The 12,710-nt window shown below is 45.5% G+C and overlaps 1 protein-coding gene across 1 annotated transcript; it reads right to left on the bottom strand.

Annotated features, from left to right (window-relative positions):
* Positions 1-10,752: 10,752 nt before the first annotated feature.
* On the bottom strand, positions 10,753-12,541 carry UQCR10 (ubiquinol-cytochrome c reductase, complex III subunit X). The gene is made up of 2 exons (XM_070516335.1): positions 12,336-12,541; positions 10,753-11,018 (listed from the first exon to the last, which is right to left on the bottom strand). The coding sequence occupies exons 1-2, from the start codon at positions 12,483-12,485 to the stop codon at positions 10,974-10,976; spliced, it is 195 nt and encodes a 64-aa protein (XP_070372436.1). The 5' UTR covers positions 12,486-12,541; the 3' UTR covers positions 10,753-10,973.
* Positions 12,542-12,710: the final 169 nt, after the last annotated feature.

The following is a 12,710-nucleotide window of genomic DNA, read 5'->3' as shown; positions in this document are numbered from 1 at the left end:
TGGCCTCTGTGTTGGAAGCCTGTACAGGAGGCAGACAGAAAGTCTGCTCAGACATTGGGAAGGGAGGAAGATGGACGGAAGTGGAGAGGACTGACTGACTCCCTTACTTGGTGAAAGGTGTGGGGAAGAGATAAGGGCTGTGGAGGAAGACACGAGGCTGCCGGGGTTTAAGACAGTATTAGAGACGGGAAGAAGAGATTGACGAGCGACACAAAGGGGAACACAAGAAAGTGATCTGGTCTCAGAGGGATGGAAAGGATGTCAGGAACAAGCAGCTGGCATGGGGGGCGGGGCACTTGGCTGATTCAGCTGCGCGGCCATCCCCAGAGCTCAGCCTGCATTTTGTGGATCGAATATGCTAATTAGGCGCCGGTCCCTGAAGACTGAGCAGGGAGCCCCCGTTAATTCACTCGCTGGATCAACATAACAAAACCACCCCAATAGGCCTGTGCTAAGCACATTGCAAGCATTTGATCACGTATCTTCCCAGACACCCTGTGAAGTATTTACTTGAGGAAACCGGGGCTCACAGAGGGGAAGCCACCGGCCCAAGCTCACCCCGCTGGAGAGGAGCAGAGCTAGATTTCCAACTCAGGCCTAATCCATGTCTATGCACAAGATGGGAGAGCAAAGGGACCCACTGCAAGGGAGGTCTGTGAAGTGAGGTTTGAGGTAGTGGGGATCTTAAATGTCAGCCTAAGGAATTTGAACTTGATCGTGCAGGTACCAGAGAGCCATTGAAGGTGGTTGAGCAGGGGGGGTTGATCTGGCAGGCTTACAAGAGTTCAGTGGAGGGGCTGGCCTGCCAGCATAGTGGTTAAGTTCATGCCTCTGCTTTGGCCATCTGCTTGGGGTTCCCGGGTTCAGATCGAGGGTATGGACCTACACACTGCTCATCAAGCCATGCTGTGGAAGCATCCCACATACAAAATAGAGGAAGATTGGCACAGATGTTAGCTCAGGGCCAATCTGCCTCAGCAAGAAAATAAATAAAGAAAAAAGAAAAAAGAATGCAGTGGAGAGACAGGGTCCAGAGCAGTTGAGGAAGGTTCTGTGTGAGAATTTTGAAGGGAGGATAAGCCAGGAGCAGCAGGAAGGCCATCAGCACCCCTGTACTCACAGACTGTCAGCTGAGCAGCTCCCAGCCAACACATCCTCTGCATTCCATCATCGCCTTGTCCTTGATGCTGGCTGGAGTCTGCCCTTGGCATTCAGTCTGTGTATGAATCCAAGCATATCAGGCCAAGGCCCCAAAGAAAAGAGAAACATGGTTTTTACACCACATGGAGCAGTGGATGTGAGCCTAGCCTCTGGCATCACTGTCCTGTGTTTGAACTTCTGCTCCATTCTCACTAGCTGTGTTACCCTGGGCATGACACTTAACCTCTCTGAGCCTCATTTTCCACCTGTAAAATGGAGTGGAGAGCAGTGTCCCCCTCGGACTGAGGATCCAGTGACACGGGGTATGTTAACGGCACCCAGCCCAGTCCTGGCCCTGGAAGAGTGCCCAGAAAAGACAGCTATTTTTGTGTGTGTTTGTGCGTGTTCTTCTGCGTGGGCCGGTGCCTGCCCCCGGTACAGAGTGTTCCTCCTTTGCTAACACTCAAGCAGCTGCCATAACCTCCATCTCGTTCAAGGAATTTGTATTCCCTCCAACTCTGCACAGTGCTCAGACATTTTAAATTCATTGATTTCTGTCCTTTGCTCGGAAGACCTCAAACTCATTTGTAGGACAGTCCTTGTTCCTTGTTATTGGAAGGGCTGGCTGAGTTATGGGATGGAATCTATTTCTTTTTTAATAACTTACATTGCTTTCTCCCTTTATTACAAAAGCAGGAACATGCTCAGTGTGGTTCATACAAATAAGGACCAAGAAAGGAAAACCACTGGTAATCCTACCATTCAGAAATAATTGCTGTTAGGTTTCAGTTCTATCCTTCCAGCATTATCTTAGAAAAAGGAATATATGCATTGGTTTTCTTTTCTTTTCTTTCTTTCTTTCTTTTTTTTTTTGGTGAGGAAGATTGGCCCTGAGCTAGCATCTGTGCCAAACTTCCTCTATTTTGTATGTGGGACGCCACCAAAGCATGGCTTGACAAGCAGTGTGTAGGTCTATGCCTGGGATCTGAACCCAAGAACCCTAGGCAGCCAAAGCAGAATGTGCAAAGTTAACCACTATCCTACTGGGCTTGCCTACACACTGATTTTCCATAAAAATGCGATCATACTAAACATGCTGTATCACCATTTATTTTTTAAAGATTGCCACGTGAGCTAATATCTGTTGTCAATCTTCCTTTTTTTTTCTTCTCCCCAAAGCCCCCCAGTACATAGTTGTATATTCTAGTTGTGAGTGCCTCTGGTTGTGCTACATGGGGCGCCGCCTCAGCATAGCCCGATGAGCAGTGCCATGTCCACACCCAGAGTCTGAGCTGGTGAAACCCTGGGCCGCTGAATCTGAGCGTGTGAAGTTAACCACTCGGCCTCGGGGCTGTCCCCTGAATTACCATTTTTTCAGTTAATGAGTCATTGTGAACATTTCCCCATTTCTCTTCTACATCCTTTTTAACGGCTTAATAATATTCCATTGCACCATGCTTTACTCAACTAGTTCCCTGCAGTTGTACATTTAGATCGTTTCTCATTATTTGCTTTTAAACTCCAAGGACCAACCCTGTGGCGAAATCTTTATCCGCATTTATGATTATTTTCTCAGGATAAATTCTTAGAACTAGAATTGCTAGGTCAAGTTTTTTCTACTGTCAAATTGGCCTTCCCACCAGCAGGATTTGAGAACGATCGTTTCCCATGCCCTTTCTCACACTGGATATTGAAATTTTTAAAAATCTTCACAAGTTTAATAAGTAAAAGCATATCTAGTTATTTTTACTTGGCAAATCCGTTCTTGCAGGGCCTCAACGAGAGGATGCAGGCATGAAATGAGCCTGAGAAGTAAACCTCCTGCTGGCTAACCCCCAGCCCAGAGTCTGCTTCCCAGGGAACCCAGACTGTGACAGGCAGCATGCTTGTGTCTACTGGGGACGAGCCTGGAATGTTCTAAGGGCTAGGCCTTTCTTCTTTCTTTGAGCTGCCAGGACAACTTGGACTCTACCCAGAACTGAAAAGATTTGAGCCTTGGCAGGCAGCCCTGGAGTGCCAGAGGCTTCCGGGGTAGCCCCTGCCTGGGTTAATTAAGCAGTCAGCTGATGAAGATTTACTGCTCAGTAATCCTTACTCCTCTTGACACCCCTCAAAGATGACAACATCTCCATAAATAACAAGAGTCATAGCTGCCGTTGTGCATTATCACAGTGGATATTTTACAGATGAGGAAACTGGCTCAGAGAGGGTAGGTAATTGCCTAAGCTCACACAGCCAGTGAGTGAAGGGACTTGAATTCTAAACCCAGGTCTGTCCATTCTAAGATGAGTGCTCTTTACACTTCACGAGAGCTGGTCAATGGGAATAATAATATAATCTCTTGGATTATTATTCAAATTAAGTGACGTGTAAACTGCAAAGAATTTAGTATAATGCCTGGCTCATAGTAAGTAGTTGATAAATGTAAGCTATTAATCAGAAACCCTCCATGGGCTTCCGTTTCTTCTTAGAATGGAATCCAAACTCTTTTAGCATGGCCTACAAGACCATACAGGATCTGACCCTCCCTAGCACTCCTTCACTTCCTTCAGTTCAATGAATAAACCAAGCTCATGCCCACCTCAGGGCCTTTGCACATGCTGTTCTCTTTTCCTGGAATGCTCTTATTCTTTCTCTTTACCTGGCTAAGATTTCCATTCAAACCTCAGCTCAGATGTCATCTCCACGGAGAAGACTCCCCTGATTACCAACCTGAACATCTAACGTTGCTCTTCAAACCCAAGTCACTCCCTACACGTAGCTCAGTTTTATTTTCTTTGTAGCTCTTAATGGGAGCTGAAATTCTTATTTAGTTTCTGGTTTACTGTCTATCTCCCCTACTAGAATGTGAGCTGCAAGAGGGTAGGGATCTTTCTTGTTCTCCATTATATACCCAAGGTTCAGAACAGTGCCAGGAAGAACAGTCACACAATAAAGATGTATTGGTTGCACAACAATGAATGAATGAAGGAAAGAGGTTCTACCAGTTTGGAGAGAGTTTTTTTTTTTTTTTTGAGGAAGATTAGCCCTGAGCTAACATCTGCTGCCAATCCTCCTCTTTTTGCTGAGGAAGACTGACCCTGAGCTCACATCCGTGCCCATCTTCCTCTACTTTCTATATGGGACGCCTACCACAGCATGGCTTGCCAAGCAGTGCCATGTCCGCACCTGGGATCCGAACCAGCAAACCACGGGCCGCCAAAGCGGAACGTGTGCATTTAACCGCTGCGCCACCGGACTGGCCCCTGGAGAGAGATTTTTGAATGTGATAAAGAAGCTAGGTGAATAGGACGTCAGCTCAAATACTCTTGGTCAATGGAGCGGTCCTGTCTGCTCAGAGCTATACCAGACGCCAACTTCTCAGAAGAGGATTTCAGAGACCTTCTGGAAGTTGCTTTATGAGTTACTCAAGCATTTAGCTTTTCCTGACACCTGTGCGAGGGGAGCAGGTAGGGAGTCCGTGGGGTTTTAACTGTAAAGACCGTCCCAGCTGTTGACTCCAGGAAATGCCTTGGGCTGAGCTTGGGAGAGAGAACTTTTTTCCAGTAGTAAACAGCTTCTCGGTGCCAGTCTGAGGAGGGTGCTAATCCTCACTCCCACCCCCCGCAAGGGCAACCCACCCAGGGAGCTCGGGGAGGCCCAGCTCTCACTTGGCAGTGCCAGTCAAGGATGAGTCCTCCTCGGAGCTCAGGAAGGGGAGCCCTGGGCTGCCAAGCAGCCAGCTTACAGGCCTGGAACCAAGGCTGGGGGCTCATACTTTGCATCTCTCTGTGTTCACGCTCTCTTTGGGTGCCCTCTTTTAATTTATTTATACTCCTCGATCATGAAAATAATACATGCTTGACTCAGAAAATTTAGAAATCAGAGAAAATAAAACGGAAAGGAAAATGACTCACCCAAAATGAACCACTGTTAACAATTTGGTGTGAGCACTTCCAATTTTTTTCTTACACGTTTACACAAAAAGAGTGTATCATGCTTTACACGAATCTGTGACCTGCTTTTTTCACTTGACTTTATATTTTGTCTCTTTCAAGGTTAAGCATTCGCCTTAACCATTTTTTACTTAATGTGTTTCTTTTTTTTTTTTTTTTTTGGTGAGGAGGATTGGCCCTGAGCTAACATCTGTTGCCAATCCTCCTCTTTTTGCTTGAGGAAGATTGTTACTGAGCTAACATCTGTGCCAATCTTCCTCTATTTTTTTTTTTTTTTGTATGTGGGAACGCCAGCACAGCATGGCTTGATGAGCGGTGTGCAGGTCTGTGCAGGGGATCCAAACCCGTGAACCCTGGGACACTGAATTGGAATGGGCGATCTTAACCACTACACCACCGGGCCGGCCCCAGTTGGTTTCTTTTTTATACAATCTTTTTTATTAGAATATCAATATCTGCTTGTTGTGAGAAAAAAAGTCAATATCTGTTGCGCAAAGTGAAAGTTATTTGAAATTCCACCCCTGGAAGATAACCACCAGGAAAAGTTCAGTGCGCATCCCTCAGTATTTTGTCTTTACACACATACATCAATGTGTATGTGTTTGCATCAACAAGATCAAACTAAACAACTAAACATACCATTTTGCAGCGTGATTTTTGTTTTCACTTTATCTTTCTCTACCACCACACATCTCCATCTTATTAATGTCTACACAGATTCCTATGGTATTAATCTACTTTTTTAGTTAACCACTCCCCTATTGAAGGACATTTTTCTTCTTCTTTTAATTCCAAACAATGCTCCAATGACTTTGTGTGTGTGCACGCCCACATGTGATTCTGGAGATATATTTCTAGAAGTGGAGTGTCAGAGTTAAAAAGGAAAGAACATTTAAGAAAAAACAGACAAATTGGACTTCATGAAAATTTAAAATTTTTGTATATCAAAAGACATTAGCCACAGAGTAAAAAGGCAACTCATGGAATGGGAGGAAATATGTGCAAATCATATATCTGATAAGAGATTAATGGCCAGAATGTATAGAGAACTCCTAAAACTCAACAACAAATAAAAAATTCAAAAATCGCCAAAGGACTAGACATTTCTCCAAAGATATGTGGATGGCCAATAAGCACATAAAAAGATGCTCAACATCACTAATCATTAGAGAAATGCAAATCAAAACTACAATGAGCTAGCACTTCACCCACATTCGGATGGCTACTGTGGAAAAAACAGAAAAAACCAAGTGTTAGCGAGGATGTGGAGAAATTGGAACCCTTCTTCACTGTTGGTGGGAACGCAAAATGGTATAACCACCATGGAAAACCGTATGGAGGTCCCTCAAAAAATCAAAAATAGGATTACTACATGATCCAGCAATTCCAGTTCTGGGTATACACCCCCAAAAGAACTGAAAGCAGGGTTTTGAAGAGATATGTACACCCATGTTCATAGCAGCATCATTCACAACAGCCAAAAGATGGGAGCAACCCAAGTGTGCATCGATGGGTGAAGGGATAAACAAAACGTGGTATATACATGTTACAAAGGAATATTATTCAGCCTTAGAAAGGAAAGAAGTTCTGTAATATACTACAACATGGATGAAGCTTGAGGACATTATGCTAAGTTAAATAAGTCAGGCTCAAAAAGACAAGTACTGTAGGATTCCACTTATATGAGGTACTTAGCGTAGTCAAAATCATACAGACAGAAAGTAGAATGAATAGTGGTTGCCTGGCCTGCGGGAGGGGAGCATGGGAGTTATTTAATAGGTATAGAGTTTTAGTTTTACAAGATGGAAGGAGTTATGGGGATGGACGGGGGTGGTGCCTGCACAAAAATGCAAATGTATTTAATACCACTGAACTGCACACTTAAAAATGGTTAAGATGGGGGCCAGCCCAGTGGCACAGTGGTTAAGTGTGCACATTCCGCTTCCGTGGCCCAGGGTTCACCAGTTCGGATCCCAGGTGCAGACATGGCACTGCTTGGCAAGCCATGCTGTGGCAGGCATCCCACATATAAAGTGGAGGAAGATGGGCACAGATGTTAGCTTAGGGCCAGTCTTCCTCAGCGAAAAGAGGAGGATTGGCAGCAGTTAGGTCAGGGCTAATCTTCCCCCCCGCCCCAAAAAAAGGTTAAGATGGCAAATTTTATGTTATGTGTATTTTAACACAATTTTAAAAAAGGAATGAAAATTTAAAATAGATATTGCCAGAGTGCTCTCCAAAACTGTTGTTCCAATGCCATGGCAGTGCCTGCTCCTTCACCAAAAAACTGGCCTTGCTAATCTTTTTCATCTCTATTGATCTGAGGGACAAACACGGTATTTCATTTTGTCTCTTTGTTAGTGAAACTGGACATCTTTTCATGTTTGTGGCTATTTGTATTTCTTATCTTAATTGCCTATTCACGTCATTTGCCCTAGCTTCTACTGAGCTATTCATCATTTTCTTATTGATTTGGAAGACTGCTCCATATATTAGTGAGGTTGGAACTTTCGCCTATTTGTTGGATATTTTCTCCCACTTAAAACGTGATTTTAGGGATTGGGGGAGGGTGAAAGGGGTAAAGGGACACATACGTATGGTGACAGATAAAAACTAGATTATTGATGGTGAACACGATGCAGTCTATACAGAAACTGATATAATAATGTATGTACACCTGAAATTTACCCAATGTTATAAGTCAATATGACCTCAATAAAATAAATTTTTTTGAGAAAGATTATCCCTGAGCTAACATCTGCCGCCAATCCTCCTCTTTTTGCTGAGGAAGACTGGCCCTGAGCTAACATCCATGCCCATCTTCCTCTACTTTATATGTGGGACGCCCACCACAGCATGGCTTGACAAGTGGTGCGTAGGTCTACACCCAGGATCCGAACCAGCAAACCCTGGGCTGCTGAAGTGGAATGTGTGAACTTAACCACTGCACCACCGAGCTGGCCCATAAAATAATTTTTTAAAAAACACATGATTTTAAATGACTGGATAATATTTCACCTCAATAGTAATCCCTATTTTGGATATTTTACTTGTTTTCATTTTCCCCCCATTATAAACAATACTGTGATGAACATCTCTCATGGACATGTGCATTTTTTTCAGGAAAATTTGACAGAAGTGGGATTGAGTCAAAGGCACACACATTAAGGGTCTTTTTTTTTTTTTTTTTTAGGAAGATTAGCCCTGAGCTAACTACTGCCAATCCTCCTCTTTTTGCTGAGGAATACTGGCCCTGAGCTAACATCCATGCCCATCTTCCTCTACTTTATATGTAGGACGCCTACCTCAGCATGGTGTGCAAAGGGGTGCCAGGTCCGCACCCCGGATCCGGACCGGCGAACCCCGGGCCACCCAAGCGGAACGTGCAAACTCAACTGCTGCGCCACCGGGCCGGCCCCTAAGGGTCTTAATATGTAGGTACAAAATATCCTCCAGGAAGATGGTGCCACTTCACACACTCTTGCCAATAGCAGGTGAAGGCCATTTGTTCATGTCCTTGACAAGATCAGGTACCATCATTCTTTAGCTTGGCCATTAGTTTCCTAGGGCTGCCATAACAGAGGATCACAAACCGAGCAGCTGAAAACAACAGAAATCTAGTCTCTTAAAGTTCTGGAGGCTAGAACTCTAAAATTAAGGTTTTGGCAGGCCCCACCCCCTCTCAAGTCTCTAGAAAAGAATCCTTCCTTGTCTCTTTCCTTGCTTCTGGTGGTTACTGGCAATCTGTGGCATTCCTTGGCCTGTGACAGCATAACTCCAATCTCTGTCTCCGTCTTCAGACAGCCTTCTTAAAAGGACACCAGTTATTGGATTCAGGGCTCACCTCAATCCAGCATGATCTCATCTAATTTAACTAATTATATCTGCAAAGACTGTATTTCCAAATAAGGTCATGTTCTGAGGTTCTGGGTGGACATGAATTTTGGGGGGGACACTATTCAACTTCATACAATCGGTAAAACAGGGTATATTATTATTTTAACCTTTAGCTCTTACTGAAAGGAAACATACACACACACACACAACTACAGTAATGCTGATGACAAATAATGGGGCATCTTAACTGTAGACTGGCTTATGGATACCCTTGCTTGCTGGTCTGGCTGAGTCACAATGTGCCCACCTGAGGCAGGTGATCAGCTAAGCTTGTTCTGACCCTGCTGCCCTGAGCTCATCATCAGGGACTGTAGAAGAGCAGAATAACTGTGAGAGTGTTCCCTGCTTTGTTTTTCACCAGCACCTTGCCCTCAAATTGTTGGGAAGAGTGTATTATCAGTGGCAATCTTCAACCCCACGGTTATCCTCTGTTTGATACTGAAATCATTCTTAAAAGTCTTAGAATAGTCTCTCCTTTGGTTCAGGTGTTGATTTGACCCCGAGAGCTGTACCGCCTTTGGCAGGTCATAATTTCTCTAGGCCTTGACATAGTCTTCGTGAAGATATGCCTCAGGTAGGACAAACTCTGCAATTTCCAGGGTCTTTCCTTCCTCTGCGTGGGTTTCCTGACCTGACTTTTCCCCAATGAGTTGTTAGTAGATGACTCAGCTCTGGCTGAATTATGCCAGGCTCCAAGTGAAAGATGGCAGACAGGAGAGTCACCCATCTTCCCAGGCCAGTTACAGAACAGAACTGCTCTATACCTGCTCAGCGCTTCCCAACGCTCTCCTCTGCTGCTCCTAGCTATGCGGTTATTACCCTCCTTGCACTGTTTCCCCAGAACCCTTGGCCCAGTCTGTCATGCACACATATGATGGCACTTACAGTGTCTTCCATAGAGTTCAAGCCCCACGTTCTATATGTGCCCAGCACCTAGCACAGTACCTCATACTGGCCACCCATACGTTTGTTGAATGACCTAAATACGTCCTAACCCCTCTTCCTCACATTCCTACTGCTCCACCACCTTCTGGGAAAATCTTCTGGTTCTCTGGGTCCTTAAATATCCTCCCCATCTCTCTGCCAGCAGTCACCTCCATGTGCCATTTACCATGTGCCAGGATCTGTGACTGTGTTACCTGCATTTACTAACTCCTTTAATACCTACAAAAACCCCGCACAGAGAGTCTGTCTATTACCCCCATTTTACAGACCAGGAAACTGAAGCTCAGTAAGGTCAAGCGCCTCACCCTTGGTTTACACACCCAGAACTAGTGAATTGAGGATATTCAAACACATCAAGTAAGTACCAGGACAAACCACACTCATTAGAGAGCAGAACACTAGCAAGAGGCTCAGCGTTCTGGTCCAACTTCATCAGCAGAAGATGGGCTGTGGCCCATGGAGGTATGGCAGCTTACCCAAAGACACCTAGGAAGTTAAAGGCAGAATGGAGACTAGCCTCTGGAGCATGGGGTGGCCCACGACCCTCAGGCCAGGGCCTTTTCCCCAGCTGAAGCCACAGTGCTTCCCCATGGCCACGCCAGTTAGCTCCCTCTGCGTGTTTCAAGAACGGAATTATCAGTTTAGAAGCCAAAGTTGAAGGTAACATCTCCAACTCTAGCTCCTGTTTTGAAAACCAGAATTCTTTGGAAATTAATGGGAAACCTAAAACAGCGGACTCTGCCCTTCAGATGTTTTCAGAGGACTTTGAAGCGGTCTCCAATAACTGACAAGCGAAGCTCAGGGAGAGTTAAGAAAGCAGCGGAGGCAGACGCAGGTCTCACGGACACTTTACATTTATTTGCTGATGACTCTGACTAAACATACTTCAAACAGAGCGGAAGTTAAAGAGTCTGTCAGGTGAAGTCACTTCTGGCCAACATCTAAAGGTGGTCCATGGAGAGTAACGTGAGCATCATCTTCAAGCTGAGGCCCTGGCTCTGGGCCAACACCTGGTGGGTGGACCTGGTCCTTTCCGCCTGGATGGGGGCCTCCAAGGAACTACTCCTTATTCTCATACTTGTGCTTGATGTGTTTCCACAGCTTCTGCATTTTAAAGACAAGAGTCACAAACTTAGTCTCGCCTCACATTTTTGAACTACTCCCACTGCCCTGGTCTCTAAACCAAGCTTGAGAGAACACCCGCACCAAGTCGGACAGCAGTGGTGGGCAAACCGGAAGCAACACTAGGCTTGACGCGCATTCCTAACATTTATAAAATGCTTTGACGCTTTCAATTACCATAGGAAGTGGCAAGGGATGCTCTTAGTTTTACAGGAAATTGAGATAAAGATGCACAGAAAATGAGTGCGTTATGACAACGCACTTAGATGCCATTCCCAAACAGTGGGAATGGCCAATGGAATCCCTTGCAGGAAATGGAACAGTGGCAGCACTTTCATAGGGGCAGAAAGTTGCCCTGGCCACAGGCAGGACAGCATTAGTGGACGTGGCCTGCCTGTAGAGTCAGACAGCTTCGAATTAAAAACACAACTGAATGGTGGACCAGGACTATCTGTACAAGATCTTCCCCAGTATGAGCCACGATTTCATAATATAAAGCACGCACAGCATCTAGCACAGTGCTGGCACACAATGAGATTAAAAAGTGTTATTATTCCCTATCTTATGCTTCCCCCTTCTCCTGAGGAATGTAACAAAGGTTATTTTTTGAGTGGTACCACCTACCAGGTATTCTGGCACCTTACCTGTATCTCATATAATCCTCACTATAATTCTCGGAAGTAGTTATTATTATGATAATTTCTATTTCATAGATAAAAGTGAAGCTCAGGTTAAGAAACTCGCCCAACTTGACGCCAGTTATTAGGTGACAAAGCCCAGTATTCCCATCCAGGGCGCTCTGATTTCATATCCCCGTCCCCACTCTTAAACGTTAATACCACGCTGCCTGCATGGGAAGTCTTGGGAACCGAAAAGCGCTATCTGAAAAGGACAACCACAGTGGTTAAGGAGATGTCCTTTTACGATCGTCGCCCGCTCAGATCTGCCCTTGAAACCCTCAAAGGAGACAGGCGTCCGGGTTCCAGCTCTGACTTGCCACTGACTTCCTGGTGGTGTGCTCCTAATAAGCCCTAGGCTTTACTTTTCTCTTCTGCAAAAGGAGAAGTGGGTATGCGGGGTGAGAGGCAGCTATCCTTATAACCCCTGCAAAGTGGGATCTATTGAACACTCTTAACGTTTTATATTCACACCGGGCAGAGATGCAAGACGGCAATCTACAGACAGAAGACGCCCAGGGTTTACCCCCTCCTCGTAAAGGCAGACTGAGTCCCGCCCCACCTCCACTCCCACTGTCACCCCTCAGGCGGGCCCAAGGTCAGGGATGACCCAGGCTCTCACCCCCTGGTTTATGTGTTCGTAGATCGCGTCTGCGCCTTGATCGAAGGCACGCTCGAAGAAGAGAGCTCCCACGGCGATGGTCAGAGCGAAGGTAGAGGTCCTGCGGAACAGCAGAGAGTACAACCTCGCAGTAAACGTCGGGGCCGCCATATTTCTCCACTGCCGAACTCGCGCCACCACGCCTGCGCCGCTGCCGACCTTGCTTTCTAAAGGTCCTCGAAGTGCAACACTGACGGGATTTGTAGTTCTTTTGAATCTCAGTACTCGTCGTTTTGAATGACAGAGGTAACTGATGGCTTGCACAGGAGGCAAGTATCATAGATTCAGATCAAGGTAGCCCAAATAATTTGGTAAGATTTATTACCCAATTTTTCT

The sequence above is a fragment of the Equus asinus genome, chromosome 8 (assembly GCF_041296235.1).
Source record: "Equus asinus isolate D_3611 breed Donkey chromosome 8, EquAss-T2T_v2, whole genome shotgun sequence".
NCBI classification, from domain to species: domain Eukaryota; kingdom Metazoa; phylum Chordata; class Mammalia; order Perissodactyla; family Equidae; genus Equus; species Equus asinus.
Note: the sequence above shows the minus strand (reverse complement) of the source record. Positions and strands in the feature narration are given on the sequence as shown.